At 39.1% G+C, this 23461-nt stretch overlaps 3 protein-coding genes across 11 annotated transcripts in view; 1 reads left to right on the top strand and 2 right to left on the bottom strand.

The window, feature by feature from the left end:
* The window catches only part of LOC149934925 (serine/threonine-protein kinase BRSK2-like), a 90440-nt gene extending 87033 nt beyond the window's left edge, over positions 1-3407 (bottom strand). For all 4 annotated transcript variants that reach the window (XM_090154566.1, XM_090154563.1, XM_090154565.1 and 1 more), the window contains exon 1: positions 3109-3407. In XM_090154566.1, coding sequence (XP_090010692.1) covers positions 3109-3208 — 100 coding nt within the window. In that variant the 5' untranslated portion in view covers positions 3209-3407. The remainder of the gene's footprint in view (positions 1-3108) is intronic.
* Positions 3408-3609: 202 nt separating this feature from the next.
* Positions 3610-8330, bottom strand: LOC149934924 (uncharacterized). Of its 2 annotated transcripts, none has more exons than XM_090153075.1 (9): positions 8111-8330; positions 7348-7497; positions 6947-6993; positions 6787-6878; positions 6596-6722; positions 6225-6530; positions 5941-6161; positions 4308-5879; positions 3610-4236 (listed from the first exon to the last, which is right to left on the bottom strand). In XM_090153075.1, the coding sequence occupies exons 2-9, from the start codon at positions 7485-7487 to the stop codon at positions 4141-4143; spliced, it is 2601 nt and encodes an 866-aa protein (XP_090009201.1). In that variant the 5' UTR covers positions 7488-7497; positions 8111-8330; the 3' UTR covers positions 3610-4140. The 2 variants fall into 2 exon arrangements, with proteins under 2 accessions (XP_090009201.1, XP_090009202.1); XM_090153076.1 differs by having other exon boundaries at positions 7357-7497.
* Positions 8331-8664: 334 nt separating this feature from the next.
* LOC149934923 (uncharacterized) lies at positions 8665-17404 on the top strand. Of its 5 annotated transcripts, none has more exons than XM_090153070.1 (11): positions 8665-8738; positions 10480-14236; positions 14302-14441; positions 14529-14990; positions 15057-15194; positions 15323-15447; positions 15528-15652; positions 15721-15899; positions 15967-16179; positions 16247-16333; positions 16531-17404. In XM_090153070.1, exons 2-11 carry the CDS (start codon positions 10597-10599, stop codon positions 16579-16581), a joined length of 5160 nt encoding a protein of 1719 aa, XP_090009196.1. In that variant the 5' UTR covers positions 8665-8738; positions 10480-10596; the 3' UTR covers positions 16582-17404. The 5 variants fall into 5 exon arrangements, with proteins under 5 accessions (XP_090009196.1, XP_090009200.1, XP_090009198.1 ...); XM_090153074.1 differs by lacking the exon at positions 8665-8738 and adding an exon at positions 8801-8932 and having other exon boundaries at positions 14302-14426; positions 14547-14990; XM_090153072.1 differs by lacking the exon at positions 8665-8738 and adding an exon at positions 8801-8932 and having other exon boundaries at positions 14302-14426.
* Positions 17405-23461: the final 6057 nt, after the last annotated feature.

The raw sequence follows: 23461 nt of genomic DNA, 5'->3' as shown, positions 1-23461 counted from the left end.
CAACAAGCGCTAAACCAAGCGGTTAAAAAAGGACAATTTGATCTCTTCACATTTCGGTTTGTGTTGATTGTACATAGTCAGTATAATGGTTGTATATATCATCCTTTTAAATTTTTTTAGATTTTTTAATATTTTATTTTAATTTAATTTCATTGTTTTTATTTTTGGCGCATTTTATATTGGTAATTAAAGTGCTAGCGTATTTAGTTTTATGTTTTTACCCGCGAATCCAGTAAATGGTTTCCTTCCTGTTATAAAATGGATTTGTATTTTAAAGGGAAAATAAATATTCATTCATTCGCATCAGGGACTTTAAATACTGTTTAAGTTTCCTTTTTTACGCTGGTTACCTCGATTTTTTTACAAAGTCCTTTTTCACCTATCACACGAACCCAAACCTTAATGTTCGCGTTTCCCCGCTGTTTGGTTTTGCGCTTGTTGCAGCCTACTTCCCGGGGCTAGTAGGCCACACTTTGAAGCTCTCTGGCTCTCTTTTAACTCATCGTAGGAAAATGGGAAAAAACAGACATACTTCTCAACTCACCCCTACAATTCCTTAAACATATTTGCATAACCTGTTTAAACACCCTGTATATATTATTAAAAAAAACATTTAAACGGAGGATGTTTATTTATTAAAGATTTTAAAATTGAGCTTTCGATCCCTAAGTCTTTGTTTTATTATATTTTTCCGTGTATCATAATAAAAATGTTAATGTTTACATATATAATACCTCAAGATAAATATTAAAGCTTTGTGAAAGGTACAATGACTATTCCTCTTATATATTTTCTCTGATTTTAAGCCTACGCAAAATACGTTTGAAATAAAATGTAACCACCGTGAAAAGAACGACCCCGGAGGACAGTAAACGTGACTAAGGATTATATGATAGTCAAAGACGGGGGTGAAAGTTCAGGGTGATCTTCCCATTCTGATCCGATACGCCCCCGTATCCAATAATAGGGATGTTGATCCTTCAAATTGCGGAATTTCCACCGCATAGTTATCTTACTTTTGAGCCTTTACCCGGGGAGTTTGGGGGCCCCTGGAAAATATTCGGGAACCGCGAAAATGGGGTCGGAGGCAAAATCCCTATCACCTCAAATCAGGCACTCCTCGTTGGCTTTTACAACTCGTAACCACCCGTACCAGTACTTCTCCGAGATTCGGGAACCAGCGGGACTAACGGCCATGAGGGTTGGAGGGTTGCCTGGGAGGTCTCCCTACTGGAATATTACGAGCCTATATGTTGGGGCCGACTTTATCTACAGGTTTTTATTCCTACTAATAATAATGTATATATAAAAAGCTATAGGGAGTAATGTAGGGAGGGGAAACCCCCCCGCGGTCGCCGATGCAGAGATGAGGCTTCGTTTTTATTTAGTCGCCTTCGTCCCTCTTATCCTCCGCTAATAGGCGCCACTATCGCTCTATGATGGTCCGACCAGCCAGGGATCATTTGGACAAGTCCCGCCCCCGTGTGGCCAAAGCGCGCGACAGAAGTTGACGCGAATGACCAATTCGACGGACCAAATCCTCCCGTCTCTATACGGCTCTATCGTAACTATTAATGGATCGGTCAGTTAGTAAGGAGAAGCCCCGGAAAAAAGGCCTTATCATAATGACCGAGACCGAGGGTTAAAACCATTCATTTTCCTCTTAAAGGCCGACTTACGTAGGTATTCGGTTTACTTTGTTTTTCACTGGAAGTTGGCTGCTTGCGTGGCACATGTGCTACGCAAGCAGCCAGCTTCCAGTGAAAGACAGAGTAAACCGGGATTTAACGTTAGTTTTACCTCGTAATTTAGCCCCTAAAAATGGGCTTGTCAATCTATACCGTTTAAATTTGGAACTTTAAACATTTGGGCATAAAAATTTCATAAATTAATGAAATTCCCATGAAAATAAATTAAAAAAGAATAACTTCGCATACTCTGTCGGTTAATTCGAGGGCAAAATTTGCATATCAGCCAGTAACTTAATAATAAAAGCGTTTACCAATATGATAAATCAAAAAAGCGTTTAAAAAACGTGCAAATCCACCGTTCTCTCCTAAAATTGTATTTCCATTTTTTTTCCCGTCTCCCGGAGCCAAAACGCGGGCCGATTTTAGTAACCCCCTCCTCCTCGCCCACCTTTTAAATTTCCTCTCCTTTCATCCGCTTTGACGTTAACTGATTAAATTTATAAAATTTCCCCGACAAAAAAAGGCGAGAGATGAAACACGGTAAAGAATATTTTCATCTCTCCCTCAGGAATAAGTTTAACTTTACCTTGCCTTAACTTTATTATAAATGCCTACGAGATCAGTACTCGATATTAAATTTTCTTAGATGGGAATTTTAATGGCGTTAAGGAAAAAAAATTGCGAGGTTAAAAGAATGATTAAGAGCGAAAATAAATGTTTATTTTTCTACTTTTCTTTCTAGAGACAACGCGTTTTAAATTGGAGGAAAATAAAAACTCCAGCCTTGGTCTATAAGCTTAGAAAATGCAAATTCTGGGATGTAGGCGAAAACGTAAAGCTAGGGGATTTTTATCGTTTTTGTCTTACGAGGAAAACGCAATGTCGGCGTCTAGTGGAGGAAAGAAACGCGATCCGAAAATAAATCCAGATTTTTTTCCACTGGAGTACTTTGGCGAGATTTTTTACATAAGGGTAATTTTCTTATCGACAAAGCAATGAATTTTCTAAGCTAAATATGCCTTTTCCGTCGCGTCTTAACTCGTATCTCTCATCGCAATAAGAAGTTAGCCATTCGCGAAATAAAAAGAGTCCCCTACCCAGGAAAAACAATAACGGGCTTACTAATCGGGATATTTTCCTAACCATGCAAACTGAAAAGTCACCATGCCCCTACGTGGGGGCTCGCCTTTAAGATTCATTTTTGGCAGTTGACTTTGACCAAGGCCTAAACGGAGTTACATTTATTTCATTGGTAGCTTATAGTAAAGCTAATTTTCCCATTCCTAGGGCACAGGCCAATTACTAGAGAATAATTTATACTGATCTAAGAACAGAAAAGTGGGACGGAATTATCTGAAGAACCCAATGACGCGTTCTTGCCTACCAAGGCTTATAGGAGTACATAGCTTAGGCTTACCTGTTTGGCCTTTTCCGAGTGTTTTTTCTAACCGGTAGGGTCCCACATACTGGTAGTGGTGACTATCCCCGCTGGTTCCGTCGCGATGAGAGGAGGTCATGGCGAGTGGACAACGACGCTATCCGTACTATCCGGCACCCATTGAAATTGGTCGGCATCCGACCTACGGAAGTTTCAAGTTCAGAAGCGTTTTCATTTTATCCAAAACGGTCGCGAAAACCCGCAGCCATAACATAAATACTCGGTGCGATATCCGGAAAGAATCCGGGGCCCCGACAAGACGGCTCAAAGCCTCGCGATCGATGCCGCGCTTTTGCGTCTCCCGATCCTCTGCTGTAAAGGGGGAAAAAGAGGGATAGGAAATGCTCAAGAGAGAGAGCGCGAGAGATTGAATTATGGCGCGATGCACTATCGCCATCTGTCGGGAAAATAGGTTTTTACGATATAAAACCAACTCTAATTCTGTATCCGAATGTGTTAATTTCAATAATTACATTAAAATATTTTTTAATCCTTTCCTTTAATCGAAAATACTTACAAAAATATTCTTTCGTTGTTAATTTTGGTTCATACACACAATTTGTTTAAGTACATTACACAGCCAGTATCGCAGTTAGTCATTTGTGGTACTCCCCACCCCACCAAAATCCTGACTACGCCACTGTACACAACTTATACGAATTAAATTTCTCACACGATTTTTAAGTAGTTAAAATATTTCATGATAAAAAAAAACTGAAAATGAATTGGACTTTATAAAAAATAAATAAAATGATAAACCGAGGTAGTTAACTTAAAAAAATCATCCCAGATTTTAAATAATCTCACCTTGAACTGAGTAAAAATGTTTCTTTGAGCTTAAAATGTATCACAAATAACTTAAAATATGTCAAACAAACTCATTTACAAAAGTTCGACCAACTATAATTAAATATTGTTTTTAACTTATGGAAATTACACAAATTCGTGATAAATAATTGCTAAATGATGTAATATTAAGGTGATAAGATTTTTATAATTATATAAAACATTTCAGTCAGAGGAATGTCGAGTAGCAGCTTCACACGGCAAACTACGCAAATCAGCTGGTTCGTTAAGTTTATCATTGTACAAAATTGAGCTGCTAGTCTGAAATTAAAAAAAAATTGGTTAAAGAGTGAAAAAAAGTTAAATAGTTCCAAAACCAAAAGGGATTGTACCTTCACAAGGCCAAAGTTCGAGTTCCTCAAACCATTTTGAGGATAGTAAGAGTTTGCATTTACATTTTGACAGTGATTTGGCAATGGTATTTCTAGATTGAGCGGAGTTAGCATGCTAAAATCGATAAATGATGGCTTGATGTGTTGAAAATAGTCAGTTTGCCTGTCGCATTGAGCTTCGAAGCTGAACCCATTTTTCTCATTAGGTAAGTCACTATTACCAAAGGGGGTATTACCGAAAAGCAGTTCATTGTTCAGATTATTTGATTTTGGGTACTGTCCAGCTGGCATTTCCCCACCGAACAATCTGCTGGTCAATGAGTTATAGTACCACTGATTTTTCGAATTGAAAACTGGGGTAACCCTTTCGTTAGTGGTGTACCCTTCATCGGAGGACGAGTCTGAAATATTTTCAAACTGGAATGTGTTAAGCGAGGTTGTAGCTGGACTTTGGCGTTCTATTGCATTTTCAAGTCCAATGTCAATCGGCTCATTGTCAAAAACTTCCTTCTTTATAACATCAATATCTTGGCACTTTGTGGCTCCTAATATGTCTTGAAGCAAATTAATGGGAAGCGAAGCGACATTGCGAGTTTCTGAAACATCGGATGAGAAAGGCGCATTTTTGACAGTTTGTTCTTTTTCAAAAAGCATTTGTCTTTCAGGGTTGAGGGAGGAATAGCGTTTTCTTGGCGGTACATTGTTTTTCCCCCAGCATTGTTGGAAGTTGGTCTCATCACAACCTTCATTTACGTTGAGTTTAAGCTCTGGTGACGATACGTATTCTTTCAGGGGTGGAGGCAAAAAAGCTGATACAGCGGAAACATTTTGAATTTCATTTATGGCATTTTCAATTCTACTTTCATCTTTGTCATTATTTGCTTCCGTTGTTTCCCCGAAGAGAATTTTATTACTTCTTAACTCTCTCCTATACATAGCCTGAGCATTCCACTTGGAGCGCCTCTTCTTCCTTTTCTTCTCCTCTTTCACTTTCTCTAATATACGAACTTTATTCCCTCTATAATATTGCCTGGGGCTCAATCTTGACAATGTAACTTGACAAGGCTTGATGTCAGGGAAATTACCAGGCTGCAAATTACTCGTCGAACTGAGAGATTCAAAGTCCTCGATACAGAAATCGCTTTCGCAGGCTGAACTGTCTTCACTGTCAGAAAACTTTGTTCTGCAGCGTTGAATATTGATACAGGGTCTAGTTAGATCAAAAACTGGTTTTTCTTCTTTGCAGTCATTTTTAATTTTGTTGATTGGCTCAGTGATGTTTCTCGGAAATACTAAAGTATCAGCGGCTGAGGGAAAGATGCTACTGATATCATTTTTTGATTCTAAAACGCATGCGGAAGCTTCTTTCTCAATTTTAATTTGTTTATTCGAGTCTTTTTCAGTATTAGAAGAATCACTCAAAGTTTTGCTGTATAGTCTGTGAAGTAAATCCGCAGGATGACTTTGGGTAGTTGATATTTTTAAGTCAGGGAAAGCACTGCTGTTGTATATTGGTGAATTACTATGAGAACTGAAAGTGTCATCATCAAAACTACTTCGACTAGCAGCATCCTGTAATTCAAATTGTATTATTTACTTTGATCACCTATATTAATTAAAATTAAATTATTACTTTTAAAGCCCTCTCAGCAGCTTGCGCTAAAGCTTCTAAAGCCTTCATAGCTACAGGTTTTTTCTTCCTTTTACGGCGTCTAACAGTGTTTATAGGTGGATTAACGGAGTTAGCTTTTGGACCCTGCAAAGCGGCTCTACGTGTTGGCAGCTCATTTTTACGCATTTCGTAACTTATACTTAAATTATTTTGATTCTTCCTTGTAACAGATGTAGGAGGAGCTGAAACGATTAAATTTTGTTCGATACAAACACACTAAACTTCAACAAAATTTTCTATCTTACCCAGATCCTTCTTGATTTGAAAACACAATTTGCCATTGCCTCCCAATTTTACTGAATGTAAAGTAGTACGAGGTACAATCCGGGGCTCTGTTTGCTTGATTGTGATTTTTATGGCACCATCTACATTATTACTAGTACAAACATACACTTTGGATTGAGGAGGGCTACTAGCCAAATCAGGTTTTGAGCAAGATTCAACTTGACTATGTTCTTTTTTCACTTTAAGCTTGGTGGAACATTTTGAAAAATGTTTCTTCATCGACTTATTAAACACTCTCCAGATACTATACGCCATATTAGTGTAGGCTAATCAAAATAGAAGAGTTAGATAAAATTTTCCACTACACAGGTTAAACCTATAAAGAACTCACCATTTCCAACACCGTTGAAAACTTCGCAATTGTTCACCATTTTCCTAAAATCTTTCTCAAATTGTTTCCTACTCTTATATGCTTTGAGTAGAATTTTTGACTCCATTACGGAAATATCCATTGGTTCCTAAAAAAAATTCGGTATTTTCTCAAAATTAAGTCAATTATTTGATTTAATTGAATGGAATTACCTTAATTATGGTAAAATACCCCGGAGCAAATTTCTCATTTACAGGATTTAAGAAAGGACCAGAATCATCGTGTGATTTCACCGTATTTAACACTTAAAAAAATATTAATGTTTAAAATTATTACAATACTATTCCCATAATGAAAACCTTTCATCATTACCATTCATCATTGAGACATACATTTCTTCTAATTCATCTTTAACTTTACTATAAAAGATAAAACTTTATTTTATTTTCACTGAAAATCAAATACAAAAATGAACCTAAGGTGGGTGCATAGTAAAGGAAAAAGGGTGCATTCTGAATTAAATGATTTTAGTTTATAGTCTGGTAAGCTCTTAAACTTACAATAAACGGAGAGATATTTGACATATTGGGTTTCCTCCACCTCGAGTAAAGTTAACCAGCAAAAATAGAAGGAAGTGTAGGAGAGACAGAGAAAAGGGAAGAGGCACGCAAGATGAAGTTACCGAAAAGAAATAATTTTGTAGCACAGTGTCAAAGCGTTATATTTATATAAAGTAGCTTTGGCTGAGAAAGAAGATTGGTTTGAAAACAGACTTCACAAACCTGGTTCGCTTTGAAGATTTCTCTTTATTGATATCGCTTGGCATACTGATACTGCTAGAAGACCCTGGAGACATTTCAAACCCACTATCCAAACTTATAGGTGGTCGTTTTCTTTCCTTTTTCTTCGCCATTTTATTTTCACTGAGATCATGAGTTAGAACGCAAAATTTTTTATTAGCTATTAATACAATTTTATATAATTATATATCTATATATAAATATATATATTTATGATTGTGAAGTAAAAACTAAATTTAAAATAAATAAATTTACATTAAAGAGTCTCCTTACACCCATGATTACGAAACCATTTATAATTTCCATGGTGAATAGTGATTTTTAAATATTGATTAAGCACACTTATGGGGACTCATTCACGTTAAATGAGGTTATAAGTTTCAATTTAAAAAGGGTTTAAAAATACATAAAACCATTTATCGTGCTCACTATTAAAAATTCTATGGTTACGACCTCAGCACTACAGAAGAAATATAAATTATACCTCCATACAATGCAATTGGGAACCAAGTTCATTCCACATTACTGTAACATTGGATTTTTCTGTGATTTCACAGAGATGGGATAATGGTTATCAATTAACTTTATATATATGGCCCATAGAACTGAATCAACGTTTTTAAAAAATTACGGAAATTCTTCACTAGATCAGTTAACCAAGGCTTAATTTGTATTAAAAAAAAATGTGTAGTCAAGATTTATGACTATAAATTAGTAAATTTGTAAAATAACTTACGTTTATAAGCTCCTACTTAAAGTTATATTGTAAAAATTTTAACGCGTTAATAAACAACATCAAACCCGAACTCAAATTCAGTAAAATAAACGGTTCATCATTGTTAAAATGCAATGTAAGTAAAATAAAAATATGCGGGAACTTGGGAAGACAACATACTTAAGGACGTGCGGAACCCTTAACTAATCACGTAGACATCCTATAACAGAGAGCACCATGCGCAGAGGCAGAGACGCGATGGGGGGGTGATATAAATTTGGTTTTTCAAGGTAATAATAGGTTGCCCAGAATCATAGACGGTATAAAATCATGAAAAGGAAAATTGTAGAACAATATTTTTACTCTTTATTAAATTCCAATTAAATCTAGAAAATATTAGTGTATGGATTTATGTCAAAATGTGTAGTTTCGTTAGGCATTTTATAAGTTACCTGACACTACGCATTAATGCTGGTATTAAAAAATACTACTAATATAGTGGTTTTAGGTTAGTGTATTTCTTTGGCACTTAGATTTCTGTACTAGATGGCAGCAGCTGGGCATTATTTTTAGTTTTGCCTTTTTCCGGAAATTTTTGGCAAAACTCAAAATGGCGGTCGAATGTGAGAAAACGATGAACATTTTAAAGGTTAGGCCCGGTGGTTTTTTTAATTCCTTCGTTATTTAAGCATTTTGTTTTTAAAATTGATATTGATTTCCTGTCGTATTGATATCGAGCTTTATTTTATGGGTTTGCTTTAAACTGGGTTTGTTATCTGAAAACGTCATGTCAAAAGGTTATCATTCAAAAGTTCAACTTCTTAAGGGCCTTGGTTGCGAAAGGTAACAACAAGCAGTCAAGCATTGAATCAAATAAGTTAAGTTAGGAGTGTGCCCAAGGCTTAGGCCTAATTATTTCTTGTAGAAATGTAATTGAGTATTTGAAATCCGGGAAATATATTACTTGTAATTTCTACTTCAATAATAACTATTCCCCATGTTTAAATTTACCTATTATTGAACTTAATCTTGCAACCAGTTTAAGCTAATGATCATGCTCTAGGGCTTAGCATAAAATTGCTCAAAATGATTTGCATTTAATAATGTTAATCAAATATTACTGCTCTTAAACCATGTGGCATCAATGACATTTCCTACTTTGAAGTTAGTTACCAAATTCTGACAATGGTCTGACAGCACTTGGCATGTGGACTTAATGGTAATAGTTAATGGGTAAAACTTAATCATATCCCAAATAAATTTTGGTTTCCTCTACATGAAGCGTTATTCTCTATAAAAGGCGAGTGACTAACAGGTGTTTTGACATCATGATATATGGTATGTATAAAGAAGATAATAAAAAAAACATTTGTAAACCCATATGCCATTATAGTGGGAGTATAGTCTGGATGAGTGTGACTATATTGCTGTTGAACTTGATTTTTTTATTCAAAAGTATCTGGGTTATCAAACATGTTTAGTAAATAAATACAAAACGCCTTTTATTTGAAATATTGGAAAATCTTTTTAATGTTCCTTTTTGTTATTTGACATGTTTACTTAATTAGTAAATTTTTCAAATTATCTGCCTAAGAACATGTTAATTTTGGGTCTTAGAATCACTTTTTCCACTTATCAAGCTTGAATTTTAATAAAAAATATAAAAGGCTTAATTAGGGTGGGTAGTGAATTAATTCACTTAGCATGATGAGCATTTAATTTTATCCCTACCGATAGGAATTTAAAAGAAAAAGGAGACTTATTCATATGCTGATTAATCAGAATTTACAAATAATTTTATCATTTCTGCAAAGAGGGGGGTAATTGTATAATGTTTAAACTTTTTTACATAATACCGAGCTAGGCTAATAACAACAGGTCTAAGTCTTCAAGCTACTTGTAATGCCATTTTTCAAGTTGAGCGAGTTAAAATACTTAGTAGGTTGAATGCCACGTGAGCTATCAGCTTGCTGCTATTACTATTATCACTGGCATGTTTCATGGAAAGGGGAAACCAAACATTTTAGGGGGAGAAACGCAGGAGTGCTACAATCTATGTTTAAACTGGCCTCCTCTTGCTACGAGATGAAAGGGCTAACTCCTCCACGCAACTTTTATTCAAATTATTTGTGCAATACTAGTTTTTCTGCACCTGACTTGTTTCCAACAAGTACAGGTTGTGGAAGCTCAGTTTATGTAGTACTATTACCTTTTATGTATACAAGTTATAGCTGAAACATCTGTAATTGTTAGACAACATTTACTGTTACTACAGTGTGTTCAGTCTTGTTTAATTATTTTAATCACAAAATATTTAAAAAAAAATCCTCTTTTTCATATTTGTTGTGCCAAAATTTTGATTCCATAGCTAATATTAATAAATTTTCCAGGAGCATTTCTTGAATTGTGATTAAATGTGGATCATGGACATCAATGAAGTGTGGTTTTTACCAGTGATGCACCAAAATAGGGTGTGAGGTCTGACTTGAGAGGCTGCTTTTGCAACCATGGATTCTGGTCCTTGGTCTGCTTACAGCCAACATTATTCTCGGTTGGGAGGACCAGTCAATCCACCCAACACTGCGTCGTCACAGCTAGGGGACTTGAATTTGCCATCTCCTCTTGAAAGGCAAGATTCAGTTGGTGGCTATGGTGCCAGTGCTTCATCACACCATCCTCTTTTTCTATCAAATCAACCAGGCATAAACACTTCTCAGAATGCATCTCATCAAGAGCCTTCTTTTAATGCTATGAATTTATTGTCTCCTAACTACGAATCTTCACTACTTGCCTCAACTTTTCAGCACTCTTCTAAAAGTCATTTTACTGGTATTACCTCCTCTTCAACCTCTCACGGTGGTAGCTTTTACAATAAGGATGATGCTGCTGACCTCCGAGGTGGCTTTAGCCACCGAAGTTTAGGTCCTGATGCTGGACAAGATGGAAATATGGCTATTTCATCAAATGCCTCTCTCGCATCTACATCAATGTTTGATTCTCACATTGTGTCATCTACATCTAGTACTGGTACCTGGCGCTCTTCATCAATGGCACCATCTAGCTGCGGGCCCTTTGGTATCCTTCCCCATGAAGCTGTTATGCAAAATGGGGATAAGTTTTCGCAACAGCCAAATTCAACTGCACATTCAGCATTTGCAGAGTCGGACACTAATAGAACCTATACCGGTATTTTGCCATCACCATCTCGTCCGCCATCTACATTTGGCGAACAAAACTCTGTTCCTCACACCGCATCTCTATCGGTTCACGGTGAATCGCAATACTTTGATACTATTAACGAGGGCTTTTACTCTTGCAATAAAACTGCCAGTTCCGGTTTTACTCCTTACGGTAATGCAATGAGTCCTAATAGTTCCACACCATCTTCAGTATCTCAACATGGTTTTACTCATGCCAACTACTCTGTGGAGAAAGAAAAGTCACTCGCCAATACGTCAAGCATGGAGCCATTTTCTCCAAATCCAGGTGTTATTGTTAACCATTTACAAAGTGTTCAAAATGGCCAGTCATCATCAACTTCTTCAGTTTCCTCGAGACCAGGTGTAGCGGGAACTCCTGGAAGCTCAGTGTGCCAGAATAGCCCAAATCCGTCTCAACACCAAGCTTCTCCTCACATGCCTGGTTACAACCAAATTCAAAACTACCCCTACCCATCTCCATCATCACAGACCAGTAGCGTATCGCCATCCATGATGCAATCTCCTCAACACCAGCAGCAAGATTCGAGAAGCTTGTCTATGAATCAGAAATATATTGGCTCAAACCAGCCATCTCCTTCTGTTCATCATTCTCCATATCCATCAATGAGTACACCAGCATCGGCTTCAACTCCCATTCATATCACACCACCATCTTCAATTGGTCAAGCTTATTGTCCAATGATGTCAGAAAATAGCCCCAGAGCAATTGGTTGCACTTCAGTTATCACAAATCCATGTTCTAGTGCCAATTACTCTTCTGTCCAAACTCCCAAAGACATGAATCAACCTTTGCAACATTCTATGCCAACAGATCCACTTCAACTTAATAACGCACATTACATTCCTCAAGTTGAAAATACAGATGAAAATTGCATGGCCAGTATTGTGGGAGCTGGAATTGGTCTTCAAGGGACTGAAAAATCCATGATGAGAAGTGGGTCAGGATTATCTGCCATCAACGCTATGGTGGAGAAGCACCACGATCCCCACATTGCTAGCTCTAATGATGGAATGGGAAGAATGATTCCAATGTCAAAATCGCAAATGGATATGAATCCCATGTACAATGATATGGGCCTGCTTTCGGAATTTGATGACATGGGTATGCCTAATTCCAAAAGTGGCATCATGGGTGGTAGGAGCCACTCTCAAAGTCTGAACCCAGACACGGGTCTACATCCAGCAATGGCTGATTACCAGACCATCCCACCAGCCAGAAAAAGAGGACGTGGAAGGCCACGAGGTTCAGTAAACAAAAGAGGCAGAAGGAGCAAAAGAGGTAGAAGAGGAGGTGGTCAGTTTCCATTTGAAGGAGACACCAGATACCTTCCAGATGACCCCAATGAAACGAGTATGTCTTGTGGAAGTTTAAATCCAGCAATGCATATGAATATGGAAGGTGGTGAAATGAATCCTGGAGCGCTACGAAACCAATACTCATCTAGGCTACAGATTAGTAGAGCTCCTCATAACAGAGTTTTCACTTCAAGAAAAGAAATGGGCTATAATATTGGAAGTGAGATAAAAACTGAGATGCGTAGCATTCCTCATCAGCCTAGTAGCTCATATATGTCCATGCAACAACAATCAGGGGAATTCCAGTCAAATTCGAGCTTAGATGATACAAAAGTTTTCAATTTTGAAGATAATCCCACTAATGTTTTAACACCATTTTCAAAATTTATGAGTGAAGCAAGAGGAGAGTCTTCATCTGGAAATTTAGGAATGCATTCTCATTCAATGATGATGTCAAACTGTATGTCGAATAAATGTCCGCCCAATCAATATCTAGGAATTAAGACCGAAGTCGACACTCTGTCTCTGTTATCTTCGGACCTTGAAGGGGCTTCTGAGCAACATCAATCTCTTAAGCCCAAAAATTATATGAGTATTGAAGATGACCTGGGTTTTTTAGCGGAACTACCACCCATTGAGCCCCAACCCTCGGTTTCTGACCCTTCTGGCAGCAAATCTGGCTCTAAAGATCCGGGTGGTTTTTTACAGAGTTTTTTAAGTTTCATTGAGGGTAGCACCGAACCCATGGCTAATACTGGAACAGCAACGCCTTACGAAGTTCCCTCCAGTCGTGGCCGTCGTGGTTCGGTCCGCGGGCGACGTGGGAGGGGTTCCCGTGGAAGAAGTTGTGGTCGGCGAAGAGGAATGCCCGGACTGCCTAGGCATTCTTTGGACCAAAGGCCCTATGATTGGGACTGCCAAGATGATATTTATCTTCAGAATTGTCCCAAAATTGATAATAATCTTCTGCCACCTCCTATCAATTTAAAAAACAGCGCTGACTACACTCCTTGCTCTATCAAACACAGAGTGCCAGAAACTGATTTAACTCATTTGGGTGGTGAAGAGAATATGGATAAAGATTCCATGGTCCCAAACCCTGAGGCCCCCTCGTTCTCATCTGATGATGAGGACAATACTTCGGGGGGGATTGCAGATTCTGTTGCTTTCGTGATCCGTAGGCTGTCCGAAGATGAGCCTCCAACTTTAGGTGCAAATCAAAATTTAAAAAGTGGGAAAAGACAAAGTAAAACTATGGCCAAGGTAAAAGAAGAAACGAGAAAAGTGATCAAAATTTTACCCAATAAATTCAAATCCATTTTGAATGGCGATCTTGAAAATACCAATGGTAAAAATGGGAAAACGATGACCATCACGGATCGGAAAAGGGGCCGTAAGCCAAAAACTTCATTGGCCACAATTTCAACTGACTCAAACTCGTTAATAACCAAAATAACTTTGAAACCAAAAATACCAGTTTATGAAGCTGCGGCTCAGAATGACTTGGAAGAAAGTTGTGTTGATTCCTATGATTTTGCATCATCTGGAATGATGAGTCCTAGAAGAATAACGTCAATGAGACGATGCAAAGCTGAAATGATGAAGAAACGTGAAGAAAAACTTGAAAAAAGTAAATTTTGATTTTCATAATTGTATTGTGAACAAAGTTTACTTAAGAAAGATATGTTATAACAGGGAAAAAATCTAAAGAGGAAAAGAAAGAAACTCCGACTGCTCCAGATGAGCTTGGATCTTCAGGAGATGAAGTCGATGGTGCAGACGAATCAGATTCTGACCCGGCTTGGACGCCAGCGAGCAAAGTATGCCCGAATAATGTGAAGATCCAAGTTTTGTTTTATTTTTCCATTTTATTTTAATTTGGTTTGTAATTCTTATTAATTTTAACTTTTTATAAAATGCAGTGTACTGTTCATTTACAGCCTCCTGATGGAGCTAAGAATCAGATAGCTAATACGAAACATACAACCGAGGAAAAGGCCAGAAAGAAAAAGAAACGACTGAATATTTTGAGTTTGCCTCAAAAACTTTCTCTAAAGTTTACAGCTTCTAAACCTGTCAATGGGGAATTGGGAAATAATTTAGTTCCTGGTGTAATTCACCTTTTGAAAGAAGGGAGAGTCTACACAAGGGTTAAAGAATCTCCATTGAGGGAAATTCAGAATGAAAGTTCAGAATCAGCACCACCCCCTATTAAAGACCCAGGGAAAGATCCCGAGGTTGAAGATGAAAGCAAATATGATGAAAATAGCGAAGATGACAGTGGAAATGACAGTGATAGCAGCAGTGGAAGTAGCTTCAAAGACGAAACTGGTTCGGGAAGACTCATTGATGACAAAAATGACGTACTTGAAGGCTTTTTCAGAGTAATATTAAAATGTTTTTGCAATTGCCAATCAACTTTTGCTTGAGGTATTATTTGTTGATTTTAGACTGGGGACTTTCTTATTGCTAAAAATGACGTAGAGATTTCTGGAGCTCCACTGTGGCAAATTGAGGGAAAATCTCTGTTGCAAAGATACGATACGTTTGAAAAAGATGGTCGTATCTTGTATCGAAATGCATCTACCGTAAGAATGTTTTGTGTGTTTATATTTGTTGCCTAATTTTATGGTGGTGGTCATGGTGGGGGTTTGAATGCTTGGCCTATTAACATAAAATGCTTTGTGTACCAAATTTTTTTTAAATATTTTTGTAGTACTCAGCGTGGAATCCATCATTAAAGAACAAGTATTTGGGAGTTACTGTTAGACTTTTATACGCTAGCCGAGCCTACACTATAGCTGAGTATCTAGGGCTTTCCTCTACGGATATTCCCGAAGTGTAAGATATTACTGCTGATTTATTTTAATTTTTTTTGTGTGTCAACTTTCCTCCTGACTGAATTTTTTTTATTTTAACAGTAAAGGAGAAAATATGGAAAACTTGGATATTCACCCACAACGAGAAAACTTTGAAGTTTTTTTACAGACATTGATTAGCCAAGTTTTAGATCCCAATTTCATTGCTGAAATCATAAAAGAAAATGGTTTGTATATTTTTCCACTTTTCATACAGTGTGACATTAACTTTTGAAAACTTTTTTAAACAATTTAGATGAGTACTTTCTTTCACACCTGAAAGGAATGGAGGATGAAACTAATGAAAAGAAGATGACTTTATTAGCCCCAGCCGCTCATTTGAAGATCAAAGATTGTGCTGATTCACTGCCTTGCGTTAACATTGTAAGTCTTTCTAATGAAAATGGCGAAGAAAATGAAAAGAAAATTTGCCAGGTAATTTCTTAATATGGTTTATTGAGTTTGATATTTATTAAACATGCGTACCTCTTAATTTTTTAAGCTCTGCGATAAAGACACTCCAGCTCAACACCATCTAAATTTTCACGGGCAGTGCTACGACCCTGTTACGCTCTGTAACAAAGGGCCACCTCCAATGTTAGATGAACCTGACAAGACGAGTTTTTTGCTGTGCTCGGATTGCAGTCAGTCAGTAGTTTTATATCACCGGTTGCATCATCATAAGTACAACTTCTTTCTTCAGTGTCATTCGAGGGTAATTTCATACTAGTGCGCGTTTTGTAAACTGGGACCAATTTTTTAAATTTGGCTTTACTCCGCAGGTGGCTAAGGAACGTTCGGAAGGTGCCATTAAACAATCTCATATTGTTCTTGAGCAATGTCTGCAGGATACTCAATGGATCAATGAGGTACCTTAATGTTAACTGGACTTTTATGCCTGTGACTGCTGTTGTGTATACATAGTTTTTCTTCGTAATTTTTACCTCAGTGTGATTTATAAAACAGTGCATCACAAAAATGGTTCTTTAGTATCAATGGTCCAAAAACGTAGTGTGTATGTAGCTCTAAGCCTATCTAATCGTAAAAGATGACTTTGCCTTTCTAGATGTTCTCCGAAATGCAAGAATTATGGAGCGCTTGCGAGAAACCTAGATGACAGGGAGAGAATTAAGCGTCTTATCGGGGAAAAAATCTCTTTGTTTAATGAATATAAAAAGAAAATATAAGATAGTGCGCGCGCAGTCTATCTTCCCAATATTGTAGGAAACAATGGAAAACTATTTCTACTTCGCAAGAAGATAGACCCCAGACAGAAATGAAGAGCAAAAGTTTTAAAACTAAAAGAATATTTATTTCTTCAGTTATGGTGTTCTGTTTCTCACTGTCGTTTGTTCTCATTCAAATTTCTTGATGAAAATATTCAAAATCAACAGTTTTATAGACTTCTAAAGACGCGGAGCGAAACTATGTAAGGGGGAATATATCCGGAGCATTTTTTAAAAGACAGAATCATGTTCATTTAAAATTATTTTCACTAATCACAAAAAACTATCAGTTTCTATTTTTAATCGCGAGTGACTTAACCCTAACTTCTGGTAGTTCATTTACATTTTTATCCTTTTTTTTTAATGCATTTTTAGCAGTAAACTTTTTAGTTGAAATCTTTAAAAAAAAAGTATTTACCTGGTTTATTACCTCTAAAGTTTTTATTGGCCTTTATTGGTCAACATCTACATGTATTTATTAAGATTTATCCCCCCCCCCTCCTCGGATTTAAATGGAAAATGAACTAACAGTTAAATATGTATATTATTATTTAGGGCAGGATATGTTATTTTGAATTCTGTTTTTTTTTACCACCAATCTCTCAAATGTTACACTCAGGTAAATTGGTTTACTTTTGCTTTGAGTTTCTGAATTGCTCTCTCTTTCCCCCTCATCTTAAAAACAATGTCTATGGGATTAAAATTATATTCCTTCAGCGAGAAAAAAATAGCCTAATAGGAAAATTGAGTTTTGAATATAATGAAAACAAATAAAACTGGTATTATTATATAAATATATAAAAACAAATTAAAAATGTGTAATTGTAAAATAATTATGGTGTAGCGGGTTACTAGAGAATTTTGTATAACAAAATAACAAAATTTCGCTCCCCTTTTTATTATTGGAAGAATTTGTTTTGCAATTTTCTATAATATATTTATCCTTTCTTATAGAACTGATTAGTATGCAATATACTTTTTTTTGTGGTTGTGTAGATTATCAATTTCATTACCCTTAAAATTGTTTTACTGTATAGTTATTAAATTATTTGCCAAGCTGAAAAAACGATAAAAATCTTGTTATGGGGGAAAATGCGAAAGTTATACGTGTACAATAATATTAATATAGACTGGAAACCTTCAATATCTTTTTTATTTGAAACTGGTTACTGAAAATTTACAACGGTGCACCTAAGAATTATATTTTTAGAAAAATGTTTTTTCCTCATTAATTGACGTTAGTTTTTAAAGTATTGATAGGTGCTTTTACTATCGTATTTAGGTTATAACTTTTTTTGTAGATAACATTTTTAGATAATTTAGTAAAGGGCTTTAAACCCCCACATTATTGAAATCAATATCTCTTGTTTAAAAGCGTGCAGGGAATGGTGGTTAATAAAAAAAAAGTGATATTATAGTAGTTAATTTATCGTGCTTCTCTATAAATTGGTCAGTATTTTTTCCTACTTTTGTTTAAACGCTTATCTGCGAAACACTATCTTATAAAAAAATAAGTGCCAAAATGAGCGGTGTTGATCACCTAATGGAGCACGCATTGAATTTTCTTTTCAATATTCACAGTTAAAAGTTTGTGAATATAACTGTGTGACCAGTTTTTATAAATCTTACTTAAAAACTTAAAGTATTCGTTTCGTGCTTTTGAAAATACGAGAGAAAGTTAAACTTTTTCCATAAATTAATATGTTGTATGAAAATCCCTCGTGTTCTTAAACATAATAACCGGTACATTGAAATTATCTAAGTTAGTTCCTAAAATTATACAATATTCAGTGCTCTTGACAAAAAAGAATATTGTTGGTTTTTCTATTAAAAAGTATTTGATATTGATTTTCCCCCGCTTTGCACTTGTTTCATTATTTTTACTTTCTGTGGGACTCGTACCACTGGTGTATAATAACTGTTAATACATTGTTTTATAATTTAGATATTAGTTGTGATGGTTGCTCTCTTCTCTATGTAATTTGTACATAACTTTGCCATTGAAATTACATGCTATTTCAAAAAAAGAAGTTTTAATTTTTATTCCAAAGCTCTGCTCATAATTTGGAGGCATATATTGTCTTGCCAAAAGTAACAGAACATTTTTAATCAGAAATCAGTGTCAACAGCTTTCAATAGTAAAAACAAGTCAGAAAGCCATAATATTAGCTTCATATTGACATAGATATATATTTAAGTACCAAATATTCACTCCCCTATTTGCACAAATTAAAATTGTGATTGCGAATGTTTCTCATTTTCTATCTATTCTGGTATTTTTTTTTAATTCTCACATTAAACGATTCAGAGGTATCTAATGTTCCAATTGAAGGGCCCCTGAGGGCCCTGACGATATTCCTAAACTACTTCACAGATATCCACCATGCTGCAGCGAACTTGGTTAGCTTCTGCGAGTAATTCTTTTGAACCCCACATTTAAGATAAATAAATTGGAAAAGTTCACAAATAAGCCATTGTAAAAAAAATTATGTTAAAGACAGTGATTGTTGATTTAATGGAGTACTTGGATGCAGTGGTGTAGACAACTGGGGTTCCAGGTCCAGACCCCCTTGGGCCTACCTTCGACTGTACTAAATTTCCACCCCTTTCTCGACCCCCTCTTAACAATCACATACTTCGACCCCTCCCCCCTTGACGAATTTCTGGCTACGCCTGCCCACTGCTTTGATGGGCTGAATGTTCCGGGATTTTAACCGAAAAGGGGCCCATACTAGGATTTTTTTCGCCCGACCTGGCGTTCCGCGTTATAAAATAATTTTTTTTAATTATTTAATGGGCGGTGTTACCAATGTTCGAAAGTTAAAAATCCCACAGTTTCGGTGAAAAACCGCCCAAAAGTCACAACCCCTATACATTCGTCCGAACTCAGCGAGTTTGGCTTTTCGCATTTTGACTGCGCTAGTGGTCAGGTTAATGACACTAATTGTCCTGTTCTTCCGCCCGCCTCTGGGCCTCACGTGCCTTCTTCAGTCTCTTCGGTCTCTTCACGTGTGTCTCCAGAGGCTCCTCCGGAAGCAGCCTCTATTCCTCCGGCTTTTCTGTCGACTCTCATTTCATTTTTGGGTGATGTCCTCATGGTGAATGCGCCGACGGGTGATCACTCGTGGCATCCCTCGCACATTGCTGCCTGTGCTGATAAGTATTTGCGCCCCTCTCCATGGGGTACGCTTCTATGGAATGAACTCAATGCGGTTATGTTTCCGATCGGTTCCTCCCCGAGTGGGTCGGCGGCCGGTCTTTATGCTTAACTATGACACGGTCTTCCCTTTCTTTGTTGCAATGGAACGTGGCGGGTATTGGTTCGCATTTCGGGGCGCTGGCTAATCTTATCCTCGAGGAATCGCCTACCGTGGTGGGTCTCCAAGAAACTTGCCTTCATAGCGCATCTCGGTCGAATTTGAGCCTAGGTGTGTATCAAGTTTACCGTCAGGATCGCCCGCAGTGAAACCATGGTGGTGTGGCGCTTCTGGTTAATAATCTTTTCCCCCAGTATCGCTTGGCCTGCCCATCCCTTCAGTCTTGGGAGGTGATAGTGGTTAGGGTCCATATGTCTTTTGGCTGGTGCACCTTCGTCAATATTTACAATCCCCGGGGGGGGGGGACAGCCCCGGCTACAGATTACAAGGCACTGACACCTCTTTTGACTGGCACTTACTGTGTTTTCGGCGATTTCAACGCCCATAACTCTTTTTGGGACGATTTGGCGGGTAATATTTTGATTGATTGGTATATGGCCCAGGATACTATGGTGCTCCCCAATGATGGTTCTCTTACCCGTCTTGGTCACCGTGGCCAAAGGGACTCTGCTATTGATCTCACGTTTGTCAGCAGTGATCTCGCACATCGCTCGTCCTGGAAGCTCTTACCAGCTTCGGGTAGCGACCATCTTTGGGGGAGGTCAATTCTCCTCCTATCTCCACGCCTTTGCGTTGGGATTTTTCTGGGGCTAACTGGGTCAAGTATCGTTCGCTTCTCCACGACGTTGATTGGTCCCAGCTGTTGACTTTGGAACAAGCTGTTCCTCGCTGCGGGGGTACTTCTCCGTCTGGTTGTCCTCGCCCTCCTCCCTGGTGGTCGACGGCGTGAAAGCGCGCTCTTCGCTCGGCTGCTACCACTCGTCGTCGGGCCCTCCGTTCTCGTAGAGATGCTGACCTCATTTTAGCTCGCCGTTTAACGGCGCAAGCCAAGTGTCTCGTCCGTGAGGCTTGGCGCCACTCCTGGCGTTCGTTTTGTTCTACCATGTCCAGTACCTCCCCTCTTCCAGTCCTTTAGCGTAAGGTTCGTTGGTTTAAGGGTGCCTCTGGTCCTCAGTCCTCTATTCCGCCACTTGCCTAGGATGATGTCCGGGTTAGTTCAGCGGCTTTGGCCGCGGCCACTTTAGCTAATCATTATGCTCAGACCGCTTCGGCAGATCATCCTCGCCCACCACCGGTGGTCGTGGACGCCCACCCCTGAACGGTCGTTTAGCCCCTCTGAGTTTTCTGCTGCCCTTCGACGTCTGAAGAATACTGCCCCGGGTGAGGATATGATTATGACGTTGCTGTTGCGGAATCTCCCTTCGCAAGCGCAAGACGCCCTGCTCTCTCTCTTTATAACTTATGCTGGAGTACGGCCTATATGCCCTCTCGTTCGAAATCGGGGGTGGTGCTGGCGTTCCTTAAACCAGGAAAGGACCCTGGCCTGCCGTCATCCTATCGTCCGATTACCTTGCTCTCCGTGCTTGGCAAACGTTTTGAACACCTCATTAAGGCTCGGCTGGACTGGTACTTAGAGGCTACAGATAAGCGTACGCAGTTTCAATCTGGCTTCAGACGTGGTCGCCAGGGAACGGATAATTTAAGGTACCTTTTTCACACCGCTCGCCACTCCGTCTCCCTTAAGGGTGCTTGCCTGGCAGTCTTTTTAGACATTCGGGACGCGTTTGGTAGTGTTCGGCATTCTCATCTCTTGCTTAAACTTTCGATGTTAGGTCTCTCAGAGCATTACCTTCGTTTTTTGGTTTCATATTTGACTGATCGGTCGTCTCGCGTCCGTGTGGGAGGTTCCCTGTCCCCCGCCTATGACGTCACCCGAGGGGTGCCTCAGGGGGCGGTTCTTAGCCCTCTCCTTTTTAGTTTGCTTCTTGATGACCTCCCAACTGCACTCCCGGATGGTACAAGTATGGCCATTTATGCTGACGATATAGTTTTATTCTTGTCTGGCTTTTCTTTGACGCTGTTGCGTAGGCACATGCAGGAAGCTCTGCAGAGCGCTGACTCATATTTACACGCCTTAGGATTTTCTCTGTCGCCTGACAAATGTGTTTGTATGTGCTTCTCGAAGAACCGTGATATCTCCGAGGCGGGTCCCTTGAGTATTTCTGGTACCACCCTCCCTTTCAGGTCCCAGTGCCGCTACTTGGGCGTCATTTTTGATAGTCGTTTCAAGTGGCGTCCCTACATTGAAGACTTGCGTGCCCGCTGTCTACGGCGTCTGTCTCTCCTTCGTGCTATTGTGGGGGCCCGTTGGGGCCCGAACCAGGCCACCATGCGCCTACTATACTCCGCTCTGATCTGCAGCCTCCTTGACTATGCAGCGGTTGTTTACTGCACTGCGGCGCCTTCCGTCCACCGGCGCTTGGATGCGATTCAAAACGCGGCATTGAGGCTGATCTTGGGAGTCCCTCGTTCGACGGCAGTCTCGTCTATGGAAATCGAAGCGTATGTTCCCCCGTTATCCCTTCGTAGGGCCTCTCAGTGTTTGCAGTACGCTTTGTATGGTCTTCGAGCCCCGCCTTCTCCTTGGCTCAGGGTTGGCTTCGTGGCCAAGATCTACCTTATATATTGTTCCGGGGTTCTGTCACTCATCTGGCACAGAGGTGGGATCTGAACGACCTGTTTGATAGCGTAGTTTCGCAGCTGCTTTGCCCCTCGAGGCCGGTGGACACACCGCCTCCTTTTGTTCTGGATGTTCGGTGGTTGCCTGGGCCCAAATCGGACTACACTGCCCACTCTCTGGCATCGGCCTTTTACTGTCATCTCGATTCCCTTCCCTCGGAGTGGTGTCTTGCCTTTACTGATGGCTCCCTTGTCCCGTCGTCTGCTTCCGGAGGGTTCGCCTTTGTCATTCCTAGTCTGGGTGTAAGCCGGAGTTTTCGGTGCCCCTCTCATTTGGCTATTTCTAGGATCGAGTTGTGTGCCCTTTATGAGGCGCTGTCTTGGCTTCTTGACCACGCAATTTACACTGCGATCTTATGTTCCGATTCTCTCTCCGCCCTATACTTTAGCGCACAACTCGTCTGCGGATCTCGTTGGTCTGGGGCTGTCATTTGGGCAGGCCCCAGGAACGCCTACTGTCGTTGGCTCGTGTTGATCGTTTTCCGGTTCCCGTGGTATTGTGTCGTTTCGGTGTACGCTCCTCCTCCCTTTGTCCGCTCTGCCAGGTAGAGGGAGATTTGGCTCATTTTGCTTTATTCTGCCCCGGTTCAGCGGTTTCTCGTTTGGAGTTTCGGGGGGTTGGCTTACTCCCTTCCTTTGGAAACACCCTGAACTCAATATTATCGTTCTCCGCTCTTCCGGAAGGTAGCTGCCGCCCGGGATACTTCCGCCTGCTGTCGGGATTTTTGCGATCCCTTCAGCGCTTCTAACGTTGGTGCCGCTATTGTCTGTTACGTTTATTTGTTGGGTTGGTGTCTAAGGCTCTAGCCAACGCCATATCGTGTGACTCTCAAAAAAAAAATCCCTATACATTCACAAAAACTCCTCAGAAAAC

This window comes from Leiobunum rupestre, chromosome 7, assembly GCF_980474605.1.
Source record: "Leiobunum rupestre chromosome 7, qqLeiRupe1.1.hap1, whole genome shotgun sequence".
NCBI lineage: Eukaryota > Metazoa > Arthropoda > Arachnida > Opiliones > Sclerosomatidae > Leiobunum > Leiobunum rupestre.
This window is presented reverse-complemented; position numbering and strand designations above follow the sequence as displayed.

What these genes read in the sequence shown, in the direction of transcription:
- LOC149934923 (XM_090153070.1), top strand. Translation starts at nt 10,597, where the DNA reads ATGGATTCTGGTCCTTGGTCTGCTTACAGCCAACATTATTCTCGGTTG. An exon ending in TGAAGAAAAACTTGAAAAAA is followed by an intron (nt 14,237 to 14,301) that starts GTAAATTTTGAT and finishes ATGTTATAACAG; the next exon opens with GGAAAAAATCTAAAGAGGAA. An exon ending in TTCTTCAGTGTCATTCGAGG is followed by an intron (nt 16,180 to 16,246) that starts GTAATTTCATAC and finishes TTTACTCCGCAG; the next exon opens with GTGGCTAAGGAACGTTCGGA.
- LOC149934924 (XM_090153075.1), bottom strand. Translation starts at nt 7,487, where the DNA reads ATGGCGAAGAAAAAGGAAAGAAAACGACCACCTATAAGTTTGGATAGT. An exon ending in TCAAATCAAGAAGGATCTGG is followed by an intron (nt 6,162 to 6,224) that starts GTAAGATAGAAA and finishes TAATCGTTTCAG; the next exon opens with CTCCTCCTACATCTGTTACA. An exon ending in CTGCTGAGAGGGCTTTAAAA is followed by an intron (nt 5,880 to 5,940) that starts GTAATAATTTAA and finishes TTTGAATTACAG; the next exon opens with GATGCTGCTAGTCGAAGTAG.